Source organism: Colletes gigas, unplaced genomic scaffold (genome assembly GCF_013123115.1).
Source record: "Colletes gigas isolate AHSC1104 unplaced genomic scaffold, ASM1312311v1 Colletes_gigas_Sc00048, whole genome shotgun sequence".
NCBI lineage: Eukaryota > Metazoa > Arthropoda > Insecta > Hymenoptera > Colletidae > Colletes > Colletes gigas.
The window spans coordinates 967229-994800 of NW_025106677.1; the positions used below are offsets into that span (position 1 = coordinate 967229).

At 35.6% G+C, this 27572-nt stretch overlaps 2 protein-coding genes across 7 annotated transcripts; both read right to left on the reverse strand.

Moving 5' to 3' along the window:
* Positions 1-6093: 6093 nt before the first annotated feature.
* Positions 6094-17324, reverse strand: LOC122403304 (venom carboxylesterase-6-like). 3 transcript variants are annotated; one of them, XR_006259608.1, is made up of 10 exons: positions 17200-17297; positions 16339-16582; positions 12815-13110; positions 12413-12612; positions 11092-11288; positions 8630-8795; positions 8334-8524; positions 7745-8031; positions 7180-7453; positions 6094-7055 (listed from the first exon to the last, which is right to left on the reverse strand). XR_006259608.1 is itself a non-coding variant. In XM_043406765.1 (9 exons), the coding sequence occupies exons 2-9, from the start codon at positions 16543-16545 to the stop codon at positions 7246-7248; spliced, it is 1752 nt and encodes a 583-aa protein (XP_043262700.1). In that variant the 5' UTR covers positions 16546-16579; positions 17200-17324; the 3' UTR covers positions 6094-7245. The 3 variants fall into 3 exon arrangements, 2 of the variants coding, with proteins under 2 accessions (XP_043262700.1, XP_043262699.1); XM_043406765.1 differs by having other exon boundaries at positions 6094-7453; positions 16339-16579; positions 17200-17324; XM_043406764.1 differs by having other exon boundaries at positions 6094-7453.
* Positions 17325-21188: 3864 nt separating this feature from the next.
* On the reverse strand, positions 21189-25811 carry LOC122403259 (myb-binding protein 1A). Of its 4 annotated transcripts, none has more exons than XM_043406675.1 (11): positions 25635-25787; positions 25329-25526; positions 24856-25254; positions 24624-24767; positions 24181-24476; positions 23973-24085; positions 23360-23883; positions 22661-23293; positions 22340-22588; positions 21828-22261; positions 21189-21742 (listed from the first exon to the last, which is right to left on the reverse strand). In XM_043406675.1, the coding sequence occupies exons 1-11, from the start codon at positions 25758-25760 to the stop codon at positions 21310-21312; spliced, it is 3549 nt and encodes a 1182-aa protein (XP_043262610.1). In that variant the 5' UTR covers positions 25761-25787; the 3' UTR covers positions 21189-21309. The 4 variants fall into 4 exon arrangements, with proteins under 4 accessions (XP_043262610.1, XP_043262609.1, XP_043262612.1 ...); XM_043406676.1 differs by having other exon boundaries at positions 21266-21423; positions 21492-21742; positions 24181-24767; XM_043406674.1 differs by having other exon boundaries at positions 24181-24767; positions 25635-25811.
* Positions 25812-27572: the final 1761 nt, after the last annotated feature.

The window sequence follows — 27572 nt, forward strand, 5'->3', positions numbered from 1 at the left end:
CACCGATTTTTACCGAAGGAATGACGACACCAAAGTCCAGTAGTCGAGCGATGCGAAGTAATGGGGAAGGGGGGAGGGGGATGAGGTGGTCCAACGTCTCGACTTTCGTTATGTATTTCCGAAGAAAAGGTTAAACCTTGTTGTTATTGAATGTGATCGAGGATGCCCTACGTGGAAACTGCGGCAGTAAAATAAATAGAGGAAGATATCAGAAAATAAATCAATTACCGAACAATTTATCGATATATTTTTGTGACGTCACATCCGTCTTTCGATACATTCGATAATGTCTCTTAAACATGGAATATCAATATATTATGTCATTCATTCAATTTTTTACTATTATTTTTCCTATATTTATATTTTTTAAACATAGTAGACAAAATATACATATACGTATGTAGAATACTCAAAAATATTAATTTTTTACTATATTTGTACTTTACATCATAGGACACTGACTCTCACTAAGAGTGGTTCTAGTCTATCATGCATCTGTACTTATTTCTTGTGTATTTTAGAATACTTTTTAAAAGTAATTTTATTCTTACCATTGCAAGCATTTCCAAGCCAGGGACAGTGATCCAATACACTTGTTTTATTCTGAAAACTCAGTCAAGCTGTGTTTACATCCTCAGCCGCCGACCCCTCGACTTCACCTTGGGGCTGGACTCTCGAATTTCTTGCCCGTGTGACACGACAGACTATTATTTTACACGACTACATCATGCATTGTCTGTGCCCCAAATCCGTCTGTTACGAAAAAATGTTACTTGCGACATCTACTCTATACTTCGTCTATGCCTGTACTATAGATTCTTACCATCACTGCGTCAAATCGAATGTTATCGATACAGAATCAAGGAAGATTTTTGTGTAAATCTAGTGAGAATTCAAACAAATAATTTTAGAAAATATACTATACACAAATGGAATATTTACATGAGAAACTGATTTAGCTTGAAAGTCAATATCTACACATTATTTGTTTCAATGGTTAAAATTAATATATTTCAATCGATCTAGTTACTTATGTATCGCATAACAAATCGATATTCGATGTTCAAGCAGTGCCAATGACCGGCTGCTTCGTATTGTGACGTCACATAAGTAAGTATAACGATAATGAATCATTAGTTGATTGTTTGTCTGATATCTTTCTGTATTTATTTTATATTCGCAATTCCTAAATGTATCATGAGTATTGTTCGAGATATAAGGTTTAACCTTTCCTTCGGAAATACATATCAAGAATCTATTGTTCTTTGGGGTCGTCATTCGTTGTATGGAAACTGATATGGTTAGAAGCATTGACATATTCGCGTCTAATGAGGTATGTACTTTTTACTTATTGTCATCTAAACATTTCTAACCACTACTATTACTGTCCTTCACTCTTTGTTGGTGCTTTCATTCAATATTAACACGTGTCTATTATAAATTCACTAGGAATCGCAAAAAAAAAGTTTGAGTCAGTTTCCCGCCTTTTTTCCATATGTATCTAATCAACATTGATCATCATACCTCTAAACAAAATTACTATTTCATAAAACAGATATCGTATTGAATTGATGTTTAATTAAGATTTAGGTACATTTACTTTAAAGTATTTGATTGAAGTTTTGTGTTTTATTTCTTTAACACAGTTTAATTGCTGCAATTCGATCACTGAAGAGAAGCTTTGGGCAATGCTTCAGAAACGAGAAATGTAAGCATCTTCGTACTTTATTTCATTTATATTCAGAAAAAAATTCCTAATTTTTAAATTTACTAAATGCAGTTTCTAATATTTTTTACTTATTATATTTTAGCATCACATGCATGAGTTCACCAGCACTTTCACGATGACTTCTCTGGTGATTTCTAAAGCATCTTCTACTGAACAACAACAACATCGATTCACCGTCAAGGTAGAAGTTATTATAGTACAGTTTTAATTTCGTTAAAAAACAAACGAATTCTTATAATTTTATTTCCTACAGTAATAAGCGCTATGATCGTTTTCTATAGCCTGTTGGTAATGTTGCGAATGTTGCGTAATGTTGCGAATTACACCACAGAGGACGTATGCTAGTAGACCTTTCACCCAATGTATTTTTTCGGCCCATTTCTTTGGGGTCTCGACACCCCAATACAATTTTCCCGTCACTCGCAACGTTACCAACGGGTTTAGAAATGAACATAAGAGAAAGTGAGATACAAAATGAAATTACAGAAGTTTTATTATTTTTTAACGGAATGAACGCTATACGGTCTAAAATTTCGCATCAATCAATTAATTAAAATTTTTTTATTTTGCCAAAAAATTTCAGCATCTAATCGAATTTATTTCTCAAAACTGCGTAAGAATTCGGGGGTATGTCTATTCACTAAAAATGATTGTAATTGACCCGTGCAACTAAAAATAGTTTTTTTAGAATGATTCGAAAATTTTTAATTTCGCGAAAAAATTTCAGCACCTAATCGAATTTTTTTCTGAAAAGTGCGTAAGAATTCGCGGGTATGTCTATTCCCCAAAAATGATTGTAATTAATCCCTGAAACTAAAAATATTTTTTTCAGAACGATTTGAAATTTTTTAATTTTGTCGAAAAATTTTACACCTCCTCGAATTTTTTTCTCGAAAATGGGTAGGATTTTGAGGGTATGTATAATGATAAAAAATGATTGTAATTGACCCCCACAACCGAGAATAATTTTTCCAGAATGATTTGAAATTTTTGTTTCGCCGAAAATTTTCACCTGTCGATTTTTCTTAAAAATTCATTTTTCATTTTTAGTAATTTTGTTTGACGCCCCACAGAAAAGTTGTCTAATACTTTTTTGTGGCCACCCATGAGCTCTACTTCAGAAAAAAGTTACATTGAAATATATTCACTATTGTAGGAGTTATGGCCATTTGAAAATTGGACCATTTTTATGGGGTTTTTCTCATTTTGCTGGGTCAAGGATCAGCTTTTCGAATGTTTTGGCGATTTGTACATAATTTCCACTAAAATACGCGTAGTTTGCTGTTTGAAACATTAAAATTATCCAATCCGTTCAGAAGTTATGACGTTTTAAAGATTCGCATGAAATTTCGGGGAACCATTTCTGGCCTCAAATTAGATTTTCGGTAAGGAATTTTTTACCCGAAATTGCGTAGGATTTCGGCGGTATGTCTAATGATAAAAAATAATTGTAATTGATCCCTGCAACCAAAAATAATTTTTTTAGAATGATTTGAAATTTTTTTATTTCGCCGAAAAATGTCACACCTATTCGAATTTTTTTCTCAAAAGTGAATAGAATTTTGGGGTTATGTCTATTCACCAAAAATGATTGTAATTGATCCCCGCAACCGAAAATAATTTGTCTAGAATGATTTGGAACTTTTTAATTCAATATCTTAATAACTTTTTAATGAAGGCTATAAGAAGTTTTATATGTATATTCGATGAAAAATATATTGGTTACTCTATTATACAATATCTTGCAAGAATGGCGTTGGTCCAGATGCCAGGAAACTATTACAAATCTAAGAATTGTTTTATCCGATGTATAAATTTTATTTTTGCTTAACAATCTGTCACATAGGTGTTAAGGAAACAAATTTTCGTTGATTGATAGCGACAGGTTGATCAAGAATTTCTGGACGTTTAAAGAGATTTATTCCTCCACGGTTTTCACCAATTCGTCTACTTGCTCGTGGTTAGAGTCTTCCTCGAGTGATATCGTCATGCCCATGAAAGCAGCGGAGTAATTTCCCTTGCCTGGATCATCGAACACAACGTGATCGTTGATGATCCATTGGCTGTATCGTATCTCCGAGAAAAGCTGAAAGCCTACGCTCTCTGCCCTCGCTTGACCCGCACCACACGTAAAAATACCACCAATAGCCGGCATCTCCAAGGTTCTCGCTACCTGCACGCAAGCATTCAGAAGTGCGATTTCGATACCTTTCTCGTGATAAGACGGGTGCACCTGGAGAATGTATATACGGAAATATTCGTCGTGGCCGAACCGTTCGTAAGCGTTCGTTTGCACGATCAACGTGTTCTTCAGGTGCATGATTTTTTGGAGAGATTTTCCTTCGAGGGCCTGAAAAATACGTATATTCCGAACGAGGGTTAAGCTTAGTCGATCATAGATCGCTATGTATACGTGTCGTTGATCTTAAATGTACTTGTAGCCGGCTATAAGTATTCGTTTTCTCCGGGTCGCTGTTGATCCTTGTGACCGCGACTCCGATCACGCGACTGGACTTAACGCTGACAGCGATCAGGCTCGTTGTATCCTTCATCCGTGTTCTTACAAACTCTATGTATTCCTTCACGGATGGCTGATCCTGCAGCAACGAGGATGCCTTGCACATAGTTTCCTCGCGAAAGTAGTGGCGCTGCGAAAAACACGGATCGGATCGCGTTACGATCGTCACGCACGCGTCACGCTAGATAGAATGTGGAGATCTAAGCTGATACGTGAAATGTCGCTGAAGAAACTTATTCGTCGCGGTTCATTTTCGAGGCTGAACTTTGATCAGACGAAGAGCTTCGTCGTACTGTGGCTCCTGCAGGTCTTTTATCTCGCAGTTATCCGGTGAATCCCATACAAGAGGAGTCTTCATTCGCGCCTCCATTTGCAACGTGAGCTCGTCTTTCTCACCCAGGATATCCATTTTCGTAACAGTCGAGATACAATAGTAACTAAACGTTAAACGGAATTTGAAAATTGTTAGGTTGTTCCGTGCGAGACGTTGAATTTTTCGACTTTCGTGAAGTTATTGTTGTTTCGTTCGATTCGATAGGAAGTAAATTCAAAGTCGAAGTGTTTGGGAGTGCAGGGTGTCATTGCGACATTATTCAAAATTGTTAAGTGTGTTATAATCACCATTACGAAAAATACTAGTCTGCACCCGCGTCAATTTGCTGCTTCGAAAGATGCTTGTAACGCACGAATCTTATCACCGAGTTTTGCTCGGCAAGGGGAGCTCGATCAAGGAAAGCGACTTCCTCGCCGTGAATGAACACATTCAGAACATCAGGAGTCAAGAATCGAGGACAAATTGGCACAGCGCGGACGCGACAGTGGTGTGGGAAAGAAAATCGAACGGTTATCGAATCGTCGACCTCCGGCTGGATAGGTTTATGCAAGCGTTACACTTCGTGCTAGTACATCATTAGGCACTCATGCAGTTTACTTCCCCCTTTATCGAAGAAATACAATTTTCAACGAAACAGTTAGTTATTTATTACGCGATTATTGCAGGAGTATTACTGTCAAGTAGAACCAGTGTCAAAAGCTGCTGGCTTGTACAACGATGCATTATCGATCAGGGCTTATATGGACATCGTTTTAAATCAAATGAAAAACATGATTAGCTTGTGTGCTCTTGAAGAGGGAACTGAAGAAATGGTGGGTGTTCTCATCGCGTCGACAATTATGAAAAAACATCAACGACGAATTCAAATCAAAGTATGTATTATGGTTAACGACTTTACAGACAGTAAGTTTAACTATTTCGATATTTTTTCATTCGTTTCTTACTCATTGTCTCAGTGTTTCCTTTGAAATTGTCATAACAACTGCTATATCCAAGTTGACTAAAGCCCATAATTTTTATATTTTTGATAGTTTAATGAATGTTATGCCTTAACAATTCTGTATGAAAGCAAGGTACGTCAGGGTGACACGCTACGTGAAATATCAATGTTGAAAAGCTACGTGGTATCTCAAGCTTTGTTTTACGAAACGCTGGACGCAGAGAAGATAGTGTCGATCGATGTTCTCTGTGTAAAGTCGGATCATCAGAAAAAAGGTATCGGTACCGCATTGGTGCGTTCTTGCATCGCTCGATTGACCGAATCTGCATGTGCCTGTGTCGGAATATTCACTTCTGGCGCTGCCCAAACGATAGGTACATCTCACTTCTCGAAGTCCTAGACTACTTACATACGTAGTGGCAGATCTAGAAGAACTCGAAGGAAGAGGGGAGGTGAGGGGCTAACAACTTCCACTAGAAATTATAAATAGAAATAGAAATATAATATTAAAGTTTTCATGATTGTTCAATGTTTGTCAACGACTAAAGAATGTTTTTAGTCAATGGGGGAGATAGCTTGAACTCCTATACCTTCCCTCTTTGTCTCTCGTATCCGCCGTTGTTTCTAAAAATTGTTTGTTCTTAAACTTTCGACGTTTACAGCCGAGAGACTGGGATTCGAAATTCTTTCCGAAGTTCCGTACAAGTATCTGGGATGGAAAGAGATCAGGTTCCAAATTTTCGAGACTTGTTATCCTGAAAATTATTCTTTGGCATGCATGTCGTTGTCGATAAAACCGATCGAATACAGTCTACCGATTTTACCCGTTCCTGCGTTCACGGAGAAACCAGTAAAAAAACGTTTGAAAGCTAAGAAGAGAAAATTGAAAAATAAGTGATCTCCTTTATTTGGTCGGAACATCATTATGTACATAATATTATACATACTTATATCAATATTAAATCATTTGATCATAAGTCGATTTGCTTCGATGAAACATTTATGATCGAATTGGTAATTCGTTTCTATTTAAAACAGTGGTTTCCAAATATTTTAGAAGGCGTCCTATTTAGTCGAAAATTGTGTATTTTTATTGATTAAAAAATTATTTGAAGAAACCTCTGGCCGAATTAAATACTTGCAGAACTTTTGCATCAATCAATAATTGATATTTACTACTGCAAATAATGTAATGTATTTTTATAAGATTTCCTTCGACAAATATAGGGAATGGGAGCGTTTATTATGAGATCAATAGCACGTTTAACCTCTTCGAGTATGCACATTTGCAGCTGAAATGTTTAGTTTTTAAATTATTCTAATAATTTTTCAATGGTGTAAGATGAAGTTCAATTCACTTTGTACAAACCGATTCGTGAAATCGTATCCGAAGAGGTTAAAGTGGTACAAAAAAAAATATACTTCTGCAGTTGTTAAACTTCGAAGACCAATCTAACAATAGAATGAGACGTTTAAGTTAAAAATTCTCTTTCCCTTATTCGTCGCGTGTCCCTCGCGAACTTTTTTGCCAGCCTAATACATTTCGATCAATTCTTTGCGAGATTCGCTTTTGTACCGCGATCCGTAGGTTGAAAAACATTGGTATAAAAATCGAACTGTAGAGTACAAATAATTTTTAAAAGTTCGTGCCTGAAAAAGTAGTGGTCAAGGCTGGAGATACGATTTATGCGTGTCGCTTCACGCTGGCTGTTTTTAAACAATTTTTAGAGTTCGTCTTTTTTCTGTTGCCGTTTGTCACCGTCGTCCAAATCCGGCCGTATCGGTAACCGGTTCCAGAAATTCATTCTATCCGAGATAAGGTTCTCCGACATTTTAATATCGTCCTGTCCTAATCGAAGGTATTCGAGGGCCCGCGTTCTCACTGGCTTCCATTTAAGGGGTACTTCTTTCGATACTTCGGGAGTGGGATTGCTGAAAAATAATAAACAATTGGATTAAACACTTTTGCTACCGAATGGGAGAATAAAAATAAAAATTAGTGGTCGAAACATTTGAAATAAAAATTAAAGATTCAGTGTCACTTGCGTTTAGAATAATTTAAAAATTAAATTTATACGTACACAATAGTATTCTCATAGTGGTTGAGATAAATTACAAGAAAATACGAGTCAGACATTTTTTAATTACAAAAGAATTCTATTTTCTTGATAATCACAGATAATAACGATACGATTCTTCGTTTGGATGATCTTAAACACTCACCCAGAGTTGGCAAAGTTAAACCACATGCTCGTTATAACATCAACCATTTCTTGATCCTTTTCGCTCAAGGGTATATCCTTGAAGAGTTGCTCGCCAACGGGGAACAGGTATTGAAGCTCATCGGCGTGAGACACGCCGTAATTATTGGAAGGATCACCGAATATGATGCTGAAAGATGCGCTACCCCGATATGCTAAATAGTAATAATACACTGGGGAGGACTGTTTCTCCAGATAATCGCGCACCGATGTGTGAGCGGCATGAGTGAACCAAGCATCGCTGTACATCTGCAAAAACGTTCAACGAATCAACCAACATAATATATCTATGCATTACAGGCTGCTCTGGATATGACAAAAGTATTCAGATTCATGAAATATTTTGTATATTTTTTTTTAATCGAAACATCTAAAATAGACTCGAGCTTAGAAATTAAAAAGTTAAGTTTGACGATTCGCTATGTAAACTTCCTGATTATATTACGTACTAAAAATATATATTTCAAGTAATAATAAGAAAATCATGATATTCTCTGCATCCTGTTTGTTGGATTTACGTAAACGTGAATTTTATAGCGAGATGTACTCACATCGATTAGATTGAATCGCGTGGAATTGTCGATCGGGGCCTTGCCGAAATAGAATTCTCGTATTTTGGAGGCCACTTGCGTCACTTCGGCCTTAGGACACGTCTGTCCGAACAACAGTGTCACAGGAGCAATGTTCACGAAATCGTCGTTCAGCTTCTTAATCAATTTTCCATTGTGCCTCGTATATAGTCCTTGTAAAAGAAAAGTAACGACATCGTAATTTTGTAAATTAAAACAGTTAAAGACGCACGACTAACGTTGTTATGAAGAAATTAATTATGCTGGTTCACAAATACCTGGTACTACGATGGATCCTTCTTCGGACGTAATTCCTGTCATCCACGGTATGTCTAACAAGCGACCGTTCCTTGATGCAACAGCAGGATCTTCCGTTAAGACAGCACCAGGATGAATAGGTTCGATTACAGGTCTGAACGGTATCATTGGACAGTAACCGAACTCCTGATAAAAAGTTGGAGGAAAATATTCAGTACTACAGTATTGAAGTTTACAGTGTTATTTGCGTAAAACGTGGGTTAAAATTGATTAATGGGAAGATTCAGAGTGTTGTATGAAGTCATACAGTCTTATCAAGCTTATTTTATGTAATGTGATCAGTTCGTTTTCAAGAAACTCAAGTTTTAAAATAGTGCTCGAGTTGGACACCGGTATAAGTAGAAACAGCAAGTAATGAACAGACGCGCCAGTGAAATCGTATTCGATTGTAAAGTTGCGAATTTAGCATTATAAAAGCAAGCTTTTATCAACTTATTTTATCACAAAGAATCACCCTCTCGTTAAAATTAAGGATAGTATCGATAACTATGTGCTATAAACCTTTTTTTTTGACATTGAAACAGGAAAGAACCATTAATTTAAGAGGCAAGAGGTTTTGTTGTGGTTTGAATGTTGGTCGCGTAATGTTTTGTTTCAATCACTGTAAAAAATATGTGCAAAAGCTACGTCTCGAAGGACAATAGTCGATTTATTGCCTTGTTTTACATACGCTTTCACTTCTGTGTTTCTCTGCCGTGAAACCGCAATCATCCATTGGTGGAAGTTTCCTTCTAGCTTTATACATCGTTGCATTTACAACGGAAAACGTGTACGTTTTGATCATAATTTATTGTCATTAGGTGAACATTAAACTGTCTTGCGAACCCTAACAGTAGTTCCACTTTTTTATATAGTCTATAATATAAAATTCTGACGCGCCTTACAGAAGTTAGGTTTATATTGCAAGAAAATGTCGCTATTAAAATCTACGAGTGCACTTGGCTTTGTTCGAGGGAAGATATAGCTGTCCATTAACGTAACTGTTGGAAAAGTGAGTCTAAAAACTCAATTAACATGTATGAGCTATGATGCAAACGACAAAGTGGCCTTCGAGAGGAATTCATTCAGGACTACGATCTATTTATCGTTTGTAACGGTCAAGATCAAGGCGATCCGATGACTATAAGGTTATACCTAACGCGATGCATTTTATCGTAGAGTATATCGTATCCGACGTGCAACACCCATAATCACAATTTTAAGTTATGAAATAGCGTGATGTTGCGTCTTGTTTTTCTGTCGTTCTAGATTCTAAGATAGGCATTTTATGTAATAAGAATCAATTAACAAACATAGCCGTGTATAGTCATCTAGCTCACGGTATACAGTCTCAATGGCAAGGTCTGATTGTGTAATTACTAAGCAGCATACAAACGGAATCTCGTTAATCTGGACTCGTTTGTTAGGAAATGTTCACAAGAATGATGAATAAATTAAACAACGAATAAAAAGAAATATGAATTTTTTATCGAATCAAATCATTTTTGAAATCTTTATTTCAAACTATATCAATAATTCGTGAGAAAAAGCAAGATACGAGCAATTCATTTAGAATATTTTATCTGCTTATTTAAAAGTATTTTCCATGCATGAATGCCCGCAGTCTATTCATGGTAATAATATACGAAAGATATTGTTGCACGGTAATATCGGTGAGAAACTTTACTCGTTTAGAATTAATATTGCACGAAGAACTTTGTCGTATCGTAGACAAAAAATACGAACAAACGTATAATATAATAAAACTTTTATATTGCAGTTTGTTCGCAAAGAAAAATTCATTTCAGCAATTTAACGGCGTAAAATCATGCAACAAACCATTACAATTTCCTAAAGAAACAGGAATAATAAACCTTATTGTATAAATAATTCTAGTAGAGAACGCGACTTGAATTAAAATAATAACAAAAAAATATCGATTAACTGGAAACTGATTTGTCATTAATCACCTCAAATGCACGCGGACGCTATACGTGAATTAGCATCGCCTTAGCCTAAGCATGATGTATTTGAAAAATCACAAACACGTGCAATTCGACAGCTGTCAAGAGTGTATATCGATGGTATGCAAATAGTATAACACAGATGGAAATGCGTCATACGTGACGAGCGGATTACAAGGAACGGCAATTAAAGTGATTAAACGTTGGATGTGTTGCAAGGTGGTTGATCGCGAGGTGAGCTATAATTTAGAAAATTGCATAGCATGAAATCTCGATTTCATTGCGTCGTAACCATTTTCGCGTTCTTCTCCCGCTACTGACAAATCGATTCACGATTAAACCATTCCTGCTTAACGTTTAATTACAAGTTTCTATTTAAAGATCTTTGCAAAATAAAAATTTCACTTAATCATAAGCGACGCGGGCGCTTATCAGTACCGATGTACATAATAATTAGCGAAGGAGAAAATTGTAATTACCTGAAAAGCACGATCAGTGCCAATGATGTCGACGGCCTTCTTATTGCGCAGACAAGCGACGAGCTGCTTCGAATCTTTCGAAGGGCAGTCCAAAAGATCAGCCACCTTCTCCGCGTTCTTTTTGGCCGCGCCTGGTCTCATCACAGCCCAGGGACAGTACCCATTGCCACTTTGCGAAATTGCTCGATGGAACATTCCTGTTTCCAACAGTGTTGCACATAAAAACATACATTAAGCATTTTGTTCCCGCGAACCGGTCGCCACGAGAATTAATTAGTAATAAATTTTGTAAACTTGTTCTACGAATAACGTGCAATAGAACTTTCCTCGACGCTTAATTCTTTTGTCTCGAATACGACAAACCGAGATTCCCCGGTATGTATGTTTCCTGATAGAGCTGATTTCGAATTCAGAATAGGCGTTTATGGGAATCCTAGTGATTGTTTGTTGGTGTAATGCGCACACTTGATGCCTGTTATGAAACTTCTTTCGCAAGTCTTGTCTCAACGGAAGAATTATATTACGATTACTGTAACTCCAGCATTACTTGAAACTTCGAATACATTGCGAATAGCGTTTGGTACGCATAAATCAGTTTGCGTTCGCTCATACTTTTCGTTGCGACGCAGCGAACAGTTTATCATTCTCGTAAGTTGTGAGATTGCAAACAGAACGTGACAAAAGTTTTAGACGCCAAAAAGACATAGTAAAAAATCGATTTTGTTATTTGTAAAACGTTCGATTTTACGCCTTCTGTTCCGACGGTATTAACTATTTTTACTCTTTAATCGTAATCCTATTATAATAATTTTATCTTGGACATCTGGACGAATTACTTCGTTCTAGAAGAGTAATTAGTAACGACTAATAATGGCTTAACGTTCAGTTTATCGAACATGAGACGCAACGAGGTCCGCTGGATAAGATGAATACTTCTTGAATCTTTCATTTTTCACGAATCTTAAATTACAAAAGTAATTTTATCTGGAAAAACAAATCGAAAAGAAAGAATCAAATTTTGTCATACGTAGCTTCGTTTTCAAGAAAACCGAGTTTGAAATGGATTCGCGCTTAACTGTGTTTAGAGTTGGATATAAGTAGAAACAGCGAGCAATGAACAGACGCGCCAGCCACGCCGTATTCAGTCGTAATTACGCGTTACGACAATCCTCTGCGTTATAAAAATTGGAGAATTTAGCGAAGGAAGAAAGTCTAGAGGTTCAACAAGCTGATTTTTGTGTCGTAAAAAATTCCTGAAAGTTTTAGCTGAATGTTCAAATCAAAGATTAAATAATCTTGACAGTTTGCGATGTCAAATTACCTTTTGTCAAATTACTCATCATATGATAATGAACACTGGCGCCTCCAGCGCTTTCGCCAAAGATTGTCACTCGATTGGGATCACCGCCGAAAGCGGCGATGTTTTCGTGCACCCATCGGATGGATTGCGCTTGATCCTTCAATCCATTGTTTCCAGGGCACACGGTATCCTCCGTGCTCAGGAATCCCAGCGGTCCAAGTCTGCAACATAACGATCAAACAGGTACCTCTTTATGCAAGGTGAATCCATCCACGTTAAAATTCTTAACGCTTTGATTGTCATCATCCATTCAACTTGTTATGTTTGTTCAGATACAAATTTGTTTGTGCTCTCGTACGCAGATTATAATATTTCTACATTTATAATTCCCCGTTCCAAAGGGTTAATTTATGAGTTTCTCACCTGTAGTTCGCGGTGACTAGAATCACATCGTGGTCCAGCAGAAACTTTGGACTGTAGAAGTCGGAATGTCCGGCACCGCAGATCCATCCGCAGCCGTGGAGCCAAATCATAACGGGATAGCCTCCTTTCACTCCATCATCTTCCTTAGGCAATTTAGGCGTGTAGACATTCAAGTAAAGGCAATCCTCGTCGCCGATGATTTCGTCCTGATAAGTGTAGATGTTTCTTTGCGTGCATATGTTGGCGTCATCTTGAGCCGATCGAACTCCGTTCCATGCTGCAGATGGTCTCGGTGGCTGTCGACAAAACCATTACGCTTTGCAAAATGTAATAGTACATTTCTGATACCTTTCATGCACAATTTAAAATTCCTGAACGTGAACAATCAAAAGGTAACATCTATTCTTCGATAATAAAACGTCGAAGAGTTAACGAGCTCTTTGAAAATTCGTTGACAACTAGTCAAAGAGGAGGCACGTACAAGCCTCGTTAGCATACATGGGTGTGAAATTAGTTTTTAAATGAGTTTTACAAAGTTCCAAGAAGCGTCAACATCGAATTTTCCTATTTTCCTTTTGAAGAGAATTTTCCATCGCGCGTTCGCTACCAGTCTCAGATATATGACACATCGAAAAGCTGGATTTGTATGCTTATATGCGTTCGTATTTAATAAATACAGTCGATGAAAACAAGACCGGTATACAATGTATTTATTTCTGTTTCTAATTCGTTGGAAACGGAACGTGCCTGAATCGATAATATGAATCGTCCCTAATTAAAAAATAGTGATAAAACACATCGATACGTGGCTCGCCAGTTACACGGTTTGTCGATAATATAAATAGACCTTAATTTGGATTTCTGAATAATGCGGTTTCGTTCGCCACCGTCCGAAGATTACGCAATGCAATGCAAATTAGTTTCCGCGAGGTTAATAGTATTTCCTTGAGGAACTGACAGTTTAAAGCCGCAAATATGCGGGTACTCGCGAGCATACGCAGCCAGCGTAAAACTGTTTAGTGCGAATTAAGGTTGCGAATAATGCACGGGGTAAACCGATCGGTGTGTAAATATTTGATATGGGAACTGGTTTATTTAGGGGAAAAAATGGATTTTTCAGGATGCGAATGAAAAGTTGTACAGGCTGTTTTAATGTATTTCCCGCGACTGTCGTAATAGAACACATAATTACGTCATTGGATATGTTGACGAAAACAGGTTTTTTGTTTGTCACGGGAAAACGAGAAATATGCGTTCGATGCATTCCTGAAGAAAAGATTTAACTAATATAGTTTTGAAATACTAAGTGTTTCTTAACGCCTTGTCGTAAAGATTAAACGATGCTATGCAACGACGAATTTGTACTTATCAACTCGACAGCTTATCTTGTACCGTTTCTGCACAAATATCAACAGGTTTTCTTACGAATTTCTGACGAATCTTTCTTGAATACTAAAAAATTCTCTTGGAAAGAAAGACAGGAAAAGTATTAGATGTTGACACTTCTAGGAGCTTTGTAAAACTCGAGTGTCATTATTCTTACTCAACGATCGTCGATCGGCAACGCGATCGAACACTGCACCGAGCAGTTATGATAAATGATGTTATAGCTACGGTCTTACTTTGTTATACGTTGACTTTATGGCAAGAATAAATTACCTGTCACGACAAAATTTTTATTTCACGGAGGAAATTGTGTCAAACTTAATGTCTAAAAATCATGTAATTTTCAAATAAATTTGAGTATCGGTAAAAATATATTCGACCAGATGGTTTCTAGACAGGACAATGGCTCTTTATGCTTTAAGTGTATGAGTATAACTGTTGATCATTTGCTAGCACGATGTCGATAACGAGGAAAGACAAAAGATCTACCAAAAACAGACGACCTGGCCGACCGGTAGATCGCGATCTGGTTGTGCAAGTCTGTTGTATAGTATTCGATAACGGCATATGGATCTGCTGCTAAAGGTATTCTTCTGTTTGAAAGATATGGTACATTTGCACCGTGTATCAACGAGTATGTCCATGATACCAAATGTTTTTATGCTTTTAAGGCCAGAGTGACCACCATTTGGCTCGGGCACGCCTTTGTTGCAGTTACAAATGAAATCAATTCATAAGAAAATACTCGGTGAACGGGATTCGAATCTGCGACCTTATACTATTTGTGCCACAGCAACTTCGAAGCAATGAGATTCCCCGTACAAATGTAAGTCGAAAACATGTAACGAACTTATTTCGAACGATACTTCGTTTCCGAGAAAATCAATTTTGAAAATTCGTAGAGTACGAGTGCACCAGATTTTTAATGATAATTGTACTGGACACTCTATACTCTCTCATTCATAATGATTAATGACTAAAATCATTTAATTATAGATATTATTAATTAAGATAACAGTTATGATATCTGGTTCCGATAAATTGGAATAAAAATTTTCCATGCATTATTTTCACAAAAAACAATCAACACGTGCCGTATTATTCCGTGAGTTACTCGATTGCTTAACTGTGTTAGGGCAAATTCGTTTCGCAAAAGTACCGTGTTGTATGAGGGTCGATTGCTTAACTCAGTGTTTGTAAACATATAGCACTACCTTTTTTCGCGATGAAACTACGAATCGACGTCAAGATATCGCAAATTCTAATCTTACGATCAATTAATTTTAAAGACGATCAAGATATTGATTAAGAAATGTTGTGCGATTCTTTTTTATCAGTTCGAACATGATGTTGCGAAACGAGTAACGTGTTAGGCATTTATCGGGTAGCTTCTATCCTTGCTTCTCGATGGAATTCATTGACAAGAAAAATATCATCAAGCGTTAAGAAATCTTTTATGTAATTCGGTGTACGTTTATGTGCGCAAGCATACTCGAAGTATTTATATCTCGTTTTAAATTCGTTTGTAATCGAGAGAACTCGACTAGTTGTTTGCGTAAAAAATACTGCACGCTTTTGTTACATTAATTCTTGAGAAATAATTGTTCTCAGTATTATGATTATTACCGTTAATAATACTTCTGAGCGCCTATAACTTCGCGTTATCCTCTAATCTAGTGGTTGACTTCGTACGTTCACGGAAACGTTTCGATTATCAATAGTTTAGTTTTACTGTCGTTTTACGAACAGAATATAAATCTTGCAGTGTACAGTAACAAAAATATTTTACTCAAATGGTTCACTATTCTATAAATATACAAGGTGCTTCGAACAATAAATTAATTCCCTGAAATTCAATCCGTAATAGCTTGGGAAAGTTGTTCGAAATAAATGTTATATATTTTCTCGTTAAAAGTAAAGCAATAAAAAGAGTACATATAATTTAAAATCATTCGATTAAGTGACTTGCCTTTGTATATATATATTTTTTTTTAATAACATCTAATTGATACAAATTTTAAATTTACCCCGTTTTTGAAATCTTGAATGCATGAAAACATACATTGATTTTTTCTGATAGATAAAGAGATAAGATTTTGTCCGTTTATTTGTTTGTAGAAGTATGGGTTTTGTGTTACCTCGAATCTGTGTTCTCCAAGAGGTGGCAAGGCGTAAGGAATTCCCCGGAAGCCCGCGAACTCTCTCCCACGTCTGGTTTTCATAATCTGGCCCGACAACGTGCCGTTTTTTATTTTCACCGACGGTACATGAACCTCGGCTGCAGATAGCTCAAGCAGATAAATGCAGCCCACAACGAGCCACAGGAGGCTCCATTGTCTCATCATTTTGTGTCAGGTTGAAGAGTCGTACTTGTCTACTCTGCTATTTAAAAAAAATAGATATTTGTATGTCTGTTCGTTAGAAAAAGAAAAAGAGACGAACTACCAATTAACGTTTTCATACGATGTTGCGAAATGAATTCTTGTATAAAACTGCTCGAACATTTAATGCGTAATTTCATTTAACTCGATATCAATCTGTTATGTAAATTGCTATCGAAGTCAGAAATTTTGAAAGTCAAATGTGATAACCGATGTATCAGTAGAATTGTAGAATAGCGTCTCCAAAAATAGTAGCAAACAAGTAGTCGTAGCGAGCAAAATTTATTTTTAATCATATTTAGTAAGTCTTCTTTTCTCATGGAGAACAATACCAAAAATGGTCGGAATTAGTGGTTACATCAGAGCACGTGGAAATGTCATTTTAATCATACGAAAATATATGTAAGATATTCTGTATACTTATATAATATAAAATCTTTCTTTCTTAGTTCACTTCGTTCATCCATATTCTTATGAGAATATTATATATCCTTATTTTTTTTTACTATTTGTCGCTTATATCATAAGTCAAATGAACGTTTAAAGGATGTTTGATTGCTCAATGGTTGTTATGAAACAATTCGATGGCAACGAGAAGATAAAAAAAATTTTACGTACGGCTTCAACAAATTCCTAATTGTCACTGTTTGGTAAAAGAGCAATTTTGGTCCTTGTATTGCGCGAGATGAACGCGTGCACGATCCACGGAGGCAAAGCCACGACTGTTTCAGGTGAGAGTCGTTCGTCGTATCGTTAGTCCGATGATGTTGGTCCACACGATTCATCGACACTCACACGGCCACAGACATCTTGATCATTACAAGATCACCGATGTTTCCGACAGTTTAATTGGAATCGATAATACGTACCTTGGATACAAATGGTAACTCCGTAACACTGGGATTCCACATGAAATATACTAGAATAAATAATCGTGAACAATTACGATAATGTCGACGTGGAAACGTAACAGAATCGTTTACCGATAGATCGTCAAGAGAATGCAATTAACAAATACTTTTTACACGCGTAACGCATTTCTCTTTCAATATTATTAAACGCTGAGTGGATATAATATACGTACTCGAACTGTCGATTGTATTTAAGGAAAGGCATTGCAATGAAAGTCAGCTACAGTCGAACTTCGATAACTCAAACCTCGAAAGAGTTAAAATCCACAAATTATAGAGATTTTATCTAGTACAGAAGTATACCTCTATACCTCTGATCGTTCATTATTGTTCGTTTACTAGTTTGATATAATTTTTATTATGCATCTGTCCGGCCATGATAGACAATACTGACCCACACCACGATGATATTGTCGCCTGTATGACGACAACTTAAAGGGGATTCTTTCTTCCTAGAAATACGATAGCAGGTGTTGAACAAATAATTGTTTTTAATACCATTTTGCGTAAAATATTCATTTTTCGGTCGAAGAAATAAATACGTAATATACGACTTTCGTTCTCGATAGAAATTCATACAAACCTTCAACCTCCTCGAATTTGACCATATTTTCATTCCTATTGTTTGCAACAATTATTAATTAACATCAGGTAATAGTTAAACTAATACTAGATAGCAGGTGTTGAACAAATAATTGTTTTTAAATACCATTTTGCATAAAATATTCGTTTTTTGGACGAAGAAACGGTTCCTTGTTAATTGATTGGTGAAGTCGTCAAGGACGGTCTTCCCCACCCCTTTCACTCTACTGCCTAAAGATAAGTTACAATGCCGGCGACGACCTCTCTCTCTCTCTCTCTCTCCTCTGGGCTGGCGGACGCGGCGGAACGTCGTGGGGCTGCGCTCTACTTCTACTGACCACTATTGACCACTGGCAAGCTTTGAGGACCAATACTGACCAGTACTGACCACTAGTGATCACGACTGACCACTTGTGAGAACTTGTTGACCAGTACTGACCAATACTGACCATTGCTGACCAGTGGTGAGTATAAGAATCACACGTCTATCATTTCTATTCCGAAATTTAAACGTCTGCTGGCCTTGAATGTGTCGTTTCGCCCCGATTTTGTATATTTGGCCCCGTTACAAGTATGACTTCTTGCTACTGGCTTGATTTCTTTGGTGCATGTTTGCTTCAAATAATTTGTTTCACTGAACATTAGTAACCAGTAGTGATTGAGTTCCGAATCTCACGTTTGTAATTCCTTTTTCGACCTTCAAGCGTCTGTTGGTCTTCAATGTAGGGTTTCGTCTCGCTTTTATTTCTCTGGTCTCCTTCCATATTTCACTACTTGTTCCTTGTTTGGTTTGTTCGATGCATATTTTATATTGCACATACAAATCTCATTCACTGACCACTATCGACACAGTGGTGAGTGATATCTCAATCTCTAATTTCTCACTTCTTTTTCGATATTCAAATGTCTGCTGGGCTTGAATCTGTCGTTTCCCCTCGCTTTTATTTATCTGGTCTCCTTACATATCTTCTTAAGTGTTGCTTGTTCTATATGTTGTGCTCCTGTTCAAGTCTGTTTTTACGTCACTGATTTGTCTGGGTCCATTTATTTTATTTCAGAGCTTCGTGTTTCCCAACATGTTATATTTAATTATTTAACTAATCGCAAATGCAACCTTTTTTAGTTTGTTCCACCTTACCTACAAACCTCCATCATCGTGGGACATCGTGAGATGACAACGCGAGGACATCGATCGGTCCATTTATTTTATTGCAGGGCCTCGTATTTTCCAAATTATTATATTTAACTGTTCAACTAATCGCAAATGCAGCCGCTTTTAGTTTGTTTCAGCTTACCTACAGGCCTACATCATCATGGTACGTCGCAGGATATCGTAGGACGACAACGCAAGGACATCGAGGGACTTTTATTTCCAGCGCGCTTAGAGTAAATTTATTTTTAAGGCCGCAATACCAAGTAATTATTAACTTAGCACCTCGTTCACTCGTTCTTTCGTTTCTTGCGTCGATTACCGCTGTTTCGTCGAACGAAACATGTGATCGGCCGTGCAGTTGGTCCGAAAGATCTAACCGCTTTCCCTTGGTAACTCGATTGAAGGAAAATGTTTCTTCGCTGGAAGATGTGCAGTATCCGTTTTCTGAGGAAACGCACACCTTCCAGCGGAAGTCGTCTTTGTCTCAGGTACTCTCTCTTTGTCAGACTGCCTAAGTCGGGTCCTTTGGGCTCCCAGCAGGTTGAGATCGAGTTGGCAAGGGCAGTAGGTTCGATCCCAAGATCCGCTGTACGGTTTAGCATCGCGTCGCGTCACGTATCCCACGATTTAGCTTCATCCCTCGTTTAAACCAAATAATTACTTGGTACAACTAAAATAGAGGATCGAAGGGACTTTGGTTCCTTCTATCCTCTTAGTTTAATCATTCAGATTGTAAAATTGCGAAAGGGAGATCGATGGAACTTGGATTCCATCTCTATCTTCCTTTGGGTCTCCACTCGCAGCAACCTCCACGTGGTGAGACCTGGATAATATTATTTAGCGTTTAATTAATAATCGTGGCGCTCTTAACTGGGTAACACAATTATTAATTAAAAACTAAATAATATTAGCAAATTGGCTGCGATCCGCCTTGCATAGGTCATCATAAATATAGAGCTTCATCACTAAGTTAGTTTTGATTCTTATTGATTCATCAAAGATTCTAGAGTATTGTCACAGACAAGGTATACGAATAGATCTTTCACCTAATGTATTTTTTCGGCCCACTTTTATGGAGTCTCGAAACCCCATTACCCTTTTTGTGCCACTCGCAACATTATCAACAGATTCAGAAATGAATTTCAATCCCTTCCATAGTCAATTCACATGTATTTACATACTCATTGCAGCTGCTGCCCATCAATACTAATTCAGTGAATAGTTTCTCAACTGACCGCTATCCATGAGAAGAGGACGTTAAAATCACCTCCGAATTTTCAGGTCGGTATGGCAGCCAGATTAGGCCACGAAAGTCCATAAGGTGTAAGGTCTACTCGTATACCTCGTCTTTATTGTACGTGCCCCCGTATCTTGTCAAGCAATTATAAAATAAGTAGCTTCCCGTTCTTTCGTTTCTTGTTTCGATCACCGCTGTTTGATCGTGCAGCTGATCCCAAAGATCTAACCACTCTTCCCTTGGTATCTCGATTCAGACTTAGAGATGCTTCGCTGTAAGGTGTGGAAACGCACACCTTCCAGCGAAAGTCTTTGTCTCAAATACTTTTTTTTTCTCAGGCATCCTAAGTCGGGTCCTTTTGGATCGCGTCGGGATGCGTTGAAGAAACGGAGACCTGATTCAGGGGTGCGACTCATTTTCCTGCTCAAGTATCAAGTGGAAATCAATTTGATCCTAAAATCAGCTGCACGGTGCAGCATCACGTCGCGCCGCGACTCCTTTAATTTAGTTTCATCCTTTTTAAACGAAATAATTGCTTGGCATAAACAAAATAGAACTCGCATTCCATCTATCTCTCTTCGGGTCTCCGCTCGCAGTAACCTCCTCGTAGTGATACCTGGTAATTGGTGTTACCCACAATGAAAAGTTCTTTGTAACACTGAGCTAATAGCTGCGAATTTAAAATTGCTTCTCCATTTATATATTAATACAATATTATGGGCTCATGTTAATGACTTATATATTTCAAAGCTGTACAAACTTTGTGATACATATTTTTATAAATGCATGTACAAAAATAACAATTATTTACGACCCGGTTAATTCCGAAGAATCTATTATATGTATCAAGCAGTTTCCAGGTGTTTTCTTCTTTTCGATTTGTTGCCATCCGACGTATGTTTGAGCATCCTTTTTTGTGAAGAATTAGAACTAAATCGTTCGTTTTGTGAATTTCCATTCTGAAGTGGTTCACTTTCATTATTTTTGTCATGTAAACTAAAAGAACTAAAATTAAATGATTCAAAACCTTCAGACATTGCTTTTTCACGTAAGGTCCGTGCTTCCTTCTTTAATAACTGTTTATCTTTCCCATTTTTGCTTTTGTTTTTCTTCTTTTTCTTCAATTCACTTTTCGTTAATGTAGGAGTATCTGTATCTGTATCACTATGACTATTTCCATTCTCTTGTACAATGTCAGACTTTTCTATGTCATTTATTGTATTTATCGTTTCTCCATTTATTTTGGAAGTTCGCTCGTTTCTATCTTTTTTCTTTGATCTAAAACAAACATAAATAACATAAATTAAAATCACAATGTAATGATATTTAAAAATCTATTGTAGTTCTCTTAATTATTACTTACATATTAAATGATATTCCAATCTGTGCAGCTAATCTAGTACACGCCACTTTCGTACATTTTGCAAGTGAGGCATGAGTTCTATATGTCGTAAGTGCATTTCCAACAGCTTCCCAATCCCACGCTTTTGGCAAGTGCTGAGTATAAACATTTCGCAACAATGACAAAAGAAGGTAAACATACCTTTGTTTAACTTCTTTACCTATTTCATTGCCATTTTTTAAAATAGGTTGTTCATTTTCAGCTTTATGTGCATTAGATAATTCTTGAAGCGTGCTTATGACATTTTTACACAACTTCTTTTCCATCTTCATTCTTATGCCACTGTGCTTTGTATCCAAACGAACCAAGCGACCATTGTTATAAAAAGTTGTTAAGAGATCAAGTGCATGTCCTCGACGAAAAGATCTGACAGTATTGTCAAAAGCAAAATTCACCTACGAAAATAAATGAATATTATCTGGAAATATATTTTCAACATAACCATGTTTTATAGTACAAAGTTTAAAATATACCAGTAAGGGGGCTAGTTGCCAGTTACCCTCCCAATGTAATTGTAATATACTTTTGAATAACATAGGTGGTAATACACAATCTCTTCTTGTAAAGAAAGCGGTTAAATTTTCTACATAAATGTTTACTATGGAATCAGTCGATATATCCACTTGTTGTGCACACCTCACAAGAAATATACAACATTCTGCTAATTTATCACTCATTTCTTGGTAAACTGACGTAGTTCGTTCTCCTTTTTCTATTAAAGCCTTAAAAGTACAAAATTATTAATTATATATTCAGTATAAAATTATTTATGCATTACGATTAATTAGAACTACCTTTAATATAGTTATTAATACATCTTCGTCGATATTTTCCGTATCCTTAAATTTTTTCACCGCCGCTAGTTTTTTTAAGCAAGATCGAATTCGATCTTGAAGAGGTTTTTGATGTGGATCTTTTATGCAATATTCCAATAATGCAAAAAGAGGAAGCAGCATATCAAGTACAACTGCCATCGATGGACCACATTCTAAATATGTTTCTAATAAATCTATGACCCGAATTCTGAAGTGTGTTAGAGCTTGCGCGTACTTTTCTTGTTTTTTAGATCGCGTCTGACGATTTTCGCGAAGATTTCTAAATACCGCTGATAATGATTCATCTAATCGTTTCCCATCTTCTTCATTAATTTCGTCCACATCTATATCTTCATCCTCAGTTTGAACGGAAGCATCACCTAATGCTTGACGTACCGCCATTCGTAATCGGTCAGTTACTGTTTCGTTTTCGTCTTCATTCAATGATTCCTCATTCGAATCGGAGTCATTGTCATCTGACGAACTTTCCGTTCCGTCATTACTAGTTTCTTCTTCATCTTCACTATCAAAATTTGATTCTGTGCCTGATGATTCTTCGTCAAGATCGTCTTTCGCTACAAACAGTTTTTTTTCATTTCTTACATCCAAGACCTAGAATAAAAATTCTGAAATACAATATTCTTTAACATTTAAAATAAAATAATAATATTTATGTACTTCTAAAATTTTATGTATAGCTGCCGGTGTTATATATGGATAAATATGTGGAAACACACATCCTACTAACGATCTCAGCAAATGATCATTTCTAGAATAAAAGGACAACAATAAATCAACCACTACTTCCACCCATTCGGGCTCATCTTCGTCGTCTTTGTCACTTCCCCCTTTATATTTTTTAGATTTTTTTAATAGCCTTTCGTAACAGCTTTCAAGTTCAGTGATAGCCATAATTGCCAGTCGTGGGTCGGAAAATAATTGTAAACCCATATGTAAATTCATTGTATGAAATACTGGCACAGCTTCTGCCTTTTTCGAATTATTCTCTAATTTTTTAATTAAACATATCACTTTTTCCCAAGCTATGTTTGCTTCATTTGTTAATGGATTTCTTAATTTTAATGTTTTATTTTTTAAATGAATATTTAAATAATGAACTAATTCACTCAATATATTTCGTAGATCTTTCAACTTTGGTAACTTGTGATCCAGTGCATGATAAAATGTTTCTTTAAGTTGCGCTATAAAAAACAAAAATACAATTTACAAAAATAAGTAACAAAATACATGTATAATATGTGTATAAAATAAAAAAAAATATAAAACTTACGAGCGAGATCTACTCCAACATTTGACATTTCACATAATCCATGAGTAAATAGGAATTTTAATTGGCTTAATCTCCATTTTTGGTCAACAAAAGTAGCACTGTGTCCCATTAATCTAAAGAGATTTAATAACAAATTAAGTGTATGCATATTTATTTACGTCGAAGAAAAGATTCAATTTTAACTGTGTTTCATAAAAATACTAAGTACCTTGTTAATAAGTGTGCAGCATAAATTCTCTCAGCATTTGTCCAAAATGATTCTGTGTTCATATTCGATTTTTCCTTAGGCATTTTATTTTCTATAATATCTCTGTACAGTTTTGACACCTTTTTAATACTATCTAAATTTAAATTTCCTGTAATTATTTGAATTACTTTTATACCTGTCTTTTTTTCTATCATTAAATCACCCGGATATAATATTAATTTCTTTAATACAGCATATTGTGTTTTTGAGTTAGTATCATTACTATTTGTAGCTGACACTAACAGATGTAAAACCTCCTTGAATTTAAAAAGTATTTCATCTTTATTATGCCTTTTAGAACCAGAAAACTTTTTTAACATATGTTGCATATAGTTTGGAGATAACAATGATGGAAGTACAGATTTATCCATACTATTTGATAATATTAATTTAAGAATTATTACAGCCATATATTCATCGATTTTGGTTGGTTTTGTAAATTTCTGGTCTACACATGACCAAAAATCAGTAACAAGCTCAGCTGATGTTAGGTTTTCACAAAACAATTTATACACTGGATGGTGACACAATATAACTTTAGGCAAATCCTGAACATTAATAATATACAAGTTAAAAAATTCTTAGAAATATCATCATATAATGTTTTGTATAACTGAAGTTCTAATAGAAACTTACCATTAGCACTTTCGTTATATTGCTCATAGACTCTTTGGTAATAATATCTTCTGTACCAAAATGCTTTTTTGAAAATTCATGATTTACAAGTGGTGGGCATTTACCTTTTATTGACAATAAGGTATAAAATGTATCTATAGTTTGCTCTGTCCATGGCTTACCAAATTCTTTTTCAACAATTGGCCAAACCACTTTTTTAATATCATCAGCATGAATTTGATTTACAAATTCAATAAGAAACGAAGTAGAAGGAAATGATAAATAACTACGTTGCTTCCCCCTATTAATGAGTTCTTGTACAATTTGCATTTGTATATCAACAGTACTTTTAGAAAGCATTTTAGATCGTATTAATGCACCATATGCTAATATACGTCCCATATAAATATCAGCATTTTCCTAAAATGATATTATTTAATAAAGTACATGTACAATGTTAAATACAATTGTGTAACAGAAGATCATTTACTTACACCTTTACTATTACTATTTACTGGATGCAATTCATTATCAACTATGGATAAAAATTCTTCTATTGACACTTTTGAATACATTACTAAAAATACTGTCAAAGTAGTGTAAAACCCTACCCGAGAAGATGTTTTTGATGAACCTAAACCTTGAATAAGTCTTTTTATTGCATATTTAAACTCCTTACTATCATTCTGTTCCTAAAACATCATTAATCGTAAATAATTTATATTTATAACAAAAATATTATAAAGAATTCTATATAAAAACTAGTAAATTTTTAAGGTTACCTTTAAATAAATACTTACTGAGGCTTGTCCAAGTAAATACTTCAATAGTTCAATTCCACCAACTGCCCTTTCAGACTCGACTTCACTTCTGAGTTTATTAAAATAATCCAAAATTGTACAATTCATTTTATTCGTTTCTTTCATTTTAAAGTCATTTGAAACCACCTCTACCATGTGCATATCCTCACCTGCCATCTTGCCTCATTTTAACTATAAACTACGCTAATCTAATGGCTACCTATATTAAAAATATAATACGAAAACAAACGAACAATTTAATATTTTAATAATCTTTTAATAATAATTATTTAAATGAAACGAATAATAAATATATTATAAAATCAAAATTGAATGTCCCGTTTTTGTGTTGCATAGACTGTCAATCGTTTTCTTTCAAAATTTCGTATTTTTGTATAAAACTTTTGGATTATTATTGATAAAAATTTTTAATAATATTGTACAATACAAATGCAAAAACAAGTTATTTTTCCTACCAGGGCATCATCGTAATTAAATTTTTTGAAAATTTATGATAAAAATAGTAGTAATTAGCAATCCATTCTTTTAACTGAACATTTACAATCATTTAATAAAGTATTATTGAAACTCATTCATACAATTAAACAGATTTGCATGATTTCATGATTCGAAATTCTTCGATGGTTAGCAGAGATGCCAGAAAAGCACCGCCGGGTGCACACGCACACATGCCAGATACGCGTACGTGAGCTCGTGGAGTTTCGGAAAGTCGACAAAGGCAAACTGACGCATGCCCTCTTTCTCGATTCTCCGAAGCTGCCCGAAGTAATTTCGGATCGCCTCGTGGGAATCGGAGAGAAAGGCTCACATTTGCCTTCTCGCTCTAAACAACTGAAATCCGACCTCCCGTCAACGGCATACAATTTGGATTCTCGAGCCGAGATTCTCGACTGCCCAGGCATTTTTACTTTCCGACCTATGTAGGCGCACATAAGCAAAGTACCCATAATGAAAAAAAAATTTTGTAAAATTTATTTTACGGAAATACACGTTTTAAGACCTCCTGATCATATTTTAATTATTGAAAAAAAAGAAATTTTTTTTTATTCCCATGTATGAGCACACATATGTATATTATTAATACGATTGAATATAAATAGCTGAATGAATTTAAATGAAACTTTACATTTAAGTTTTATGTTCTCATTTCAAAGACGTGTGGACGGATTCAAATACGTGAACACTAAACGTAACGATGTAATTATATTGTTTAATATTTACTAACTATTTAACATAAAGAACATAAAAGAAAGACATAAAACGTAAACGTAAAACTGTGATTGCTCTCGACTAACGTTCGATACAGAGTGACGTTCCTGCAGTCAAAGTCGACCCTTCCTTATTCCTATCTTATAATAATGATCTAAACAAAACGCACGTTCGAGACGCAGTCTCTAAAACGTATTTCAGCTTAAACCTAAACACCTCACTCGATACCTACTCTAGCTTACAGACTAAACACTCCTATCGACGCAAACGATAACGGTTCTCCTAGCCACACACATACACTCCTTACAGATTATACCTCTTGTTTCTTAGTTGTTCCGATATATAGGCATAATTTATAAAAAATCTTTTAAATGTTTCATATAAATCTTAGGACGAATTAAATTTTATATAAAAAAAATTATATAAACTTTTTCTCTATCTTCTCTAGAAAAGAAAACATTAAATGAAATCTTATACATTACATGCTTACTTAAATCGCATTGAAAACGAATACCACAAATGTTTTAGAATAATGCGCAAAATGTGATAGCGATTTTCGCTAAGACAAATTGAAAACTCGTTTCTAACAAGGAAAAGTTGGAATGGTACCAGGTTTTGGGTTAGGTTTTACTTTGAGATATTATTAAAGTTATTACAGGTACTTATTTTCAGAAATAGAACTATGTTCACCACTAATCAGCGTGGCGT

Coding starts and splice junctions, on each gene's coding strand:
- LOC122403259 (XM_043406674.1), bottom strand. CDS start 25,811: ATGGCAGGTGAGGATATGCACATGGTAGAGGTGGTTTCAAATGACTTT. Junction 24,086..24,180: donor GCTGCACACTTATTAACAAG/GTACTTAGTATT, acceptor AAATCTCTTTAG/ATTAATGGGACACAGTGCTA. Junction 22,262..22,339: donor GGCAACTAGCCCCCTTACTG/GTATATTTTAAA, acceptor TTATTTTCGTAG/GTGAATTTTGCTTTTGACAA.
- LOC122403304 (XM_043406765.1), bottom strand. CDS start 16,545: ATGATGAGACAATGGAGCCTCCTGTGGCTCGTTGTGGGCTGCATTTAT. Junction 13,111..16,338: donor TTGGAGAACACAGATTCGAG/GTAACACAAAAC, acceptor TTTTGTCGACAG/CCACCGAGACCATCTGCAGC. Junction 11,289..12,412: donor GATGAGTAATTTGACAAAAG/GTAATTTGACAT, acceptor TGTTGGAAACAG/GAATGTTCCATCGAGCAATT.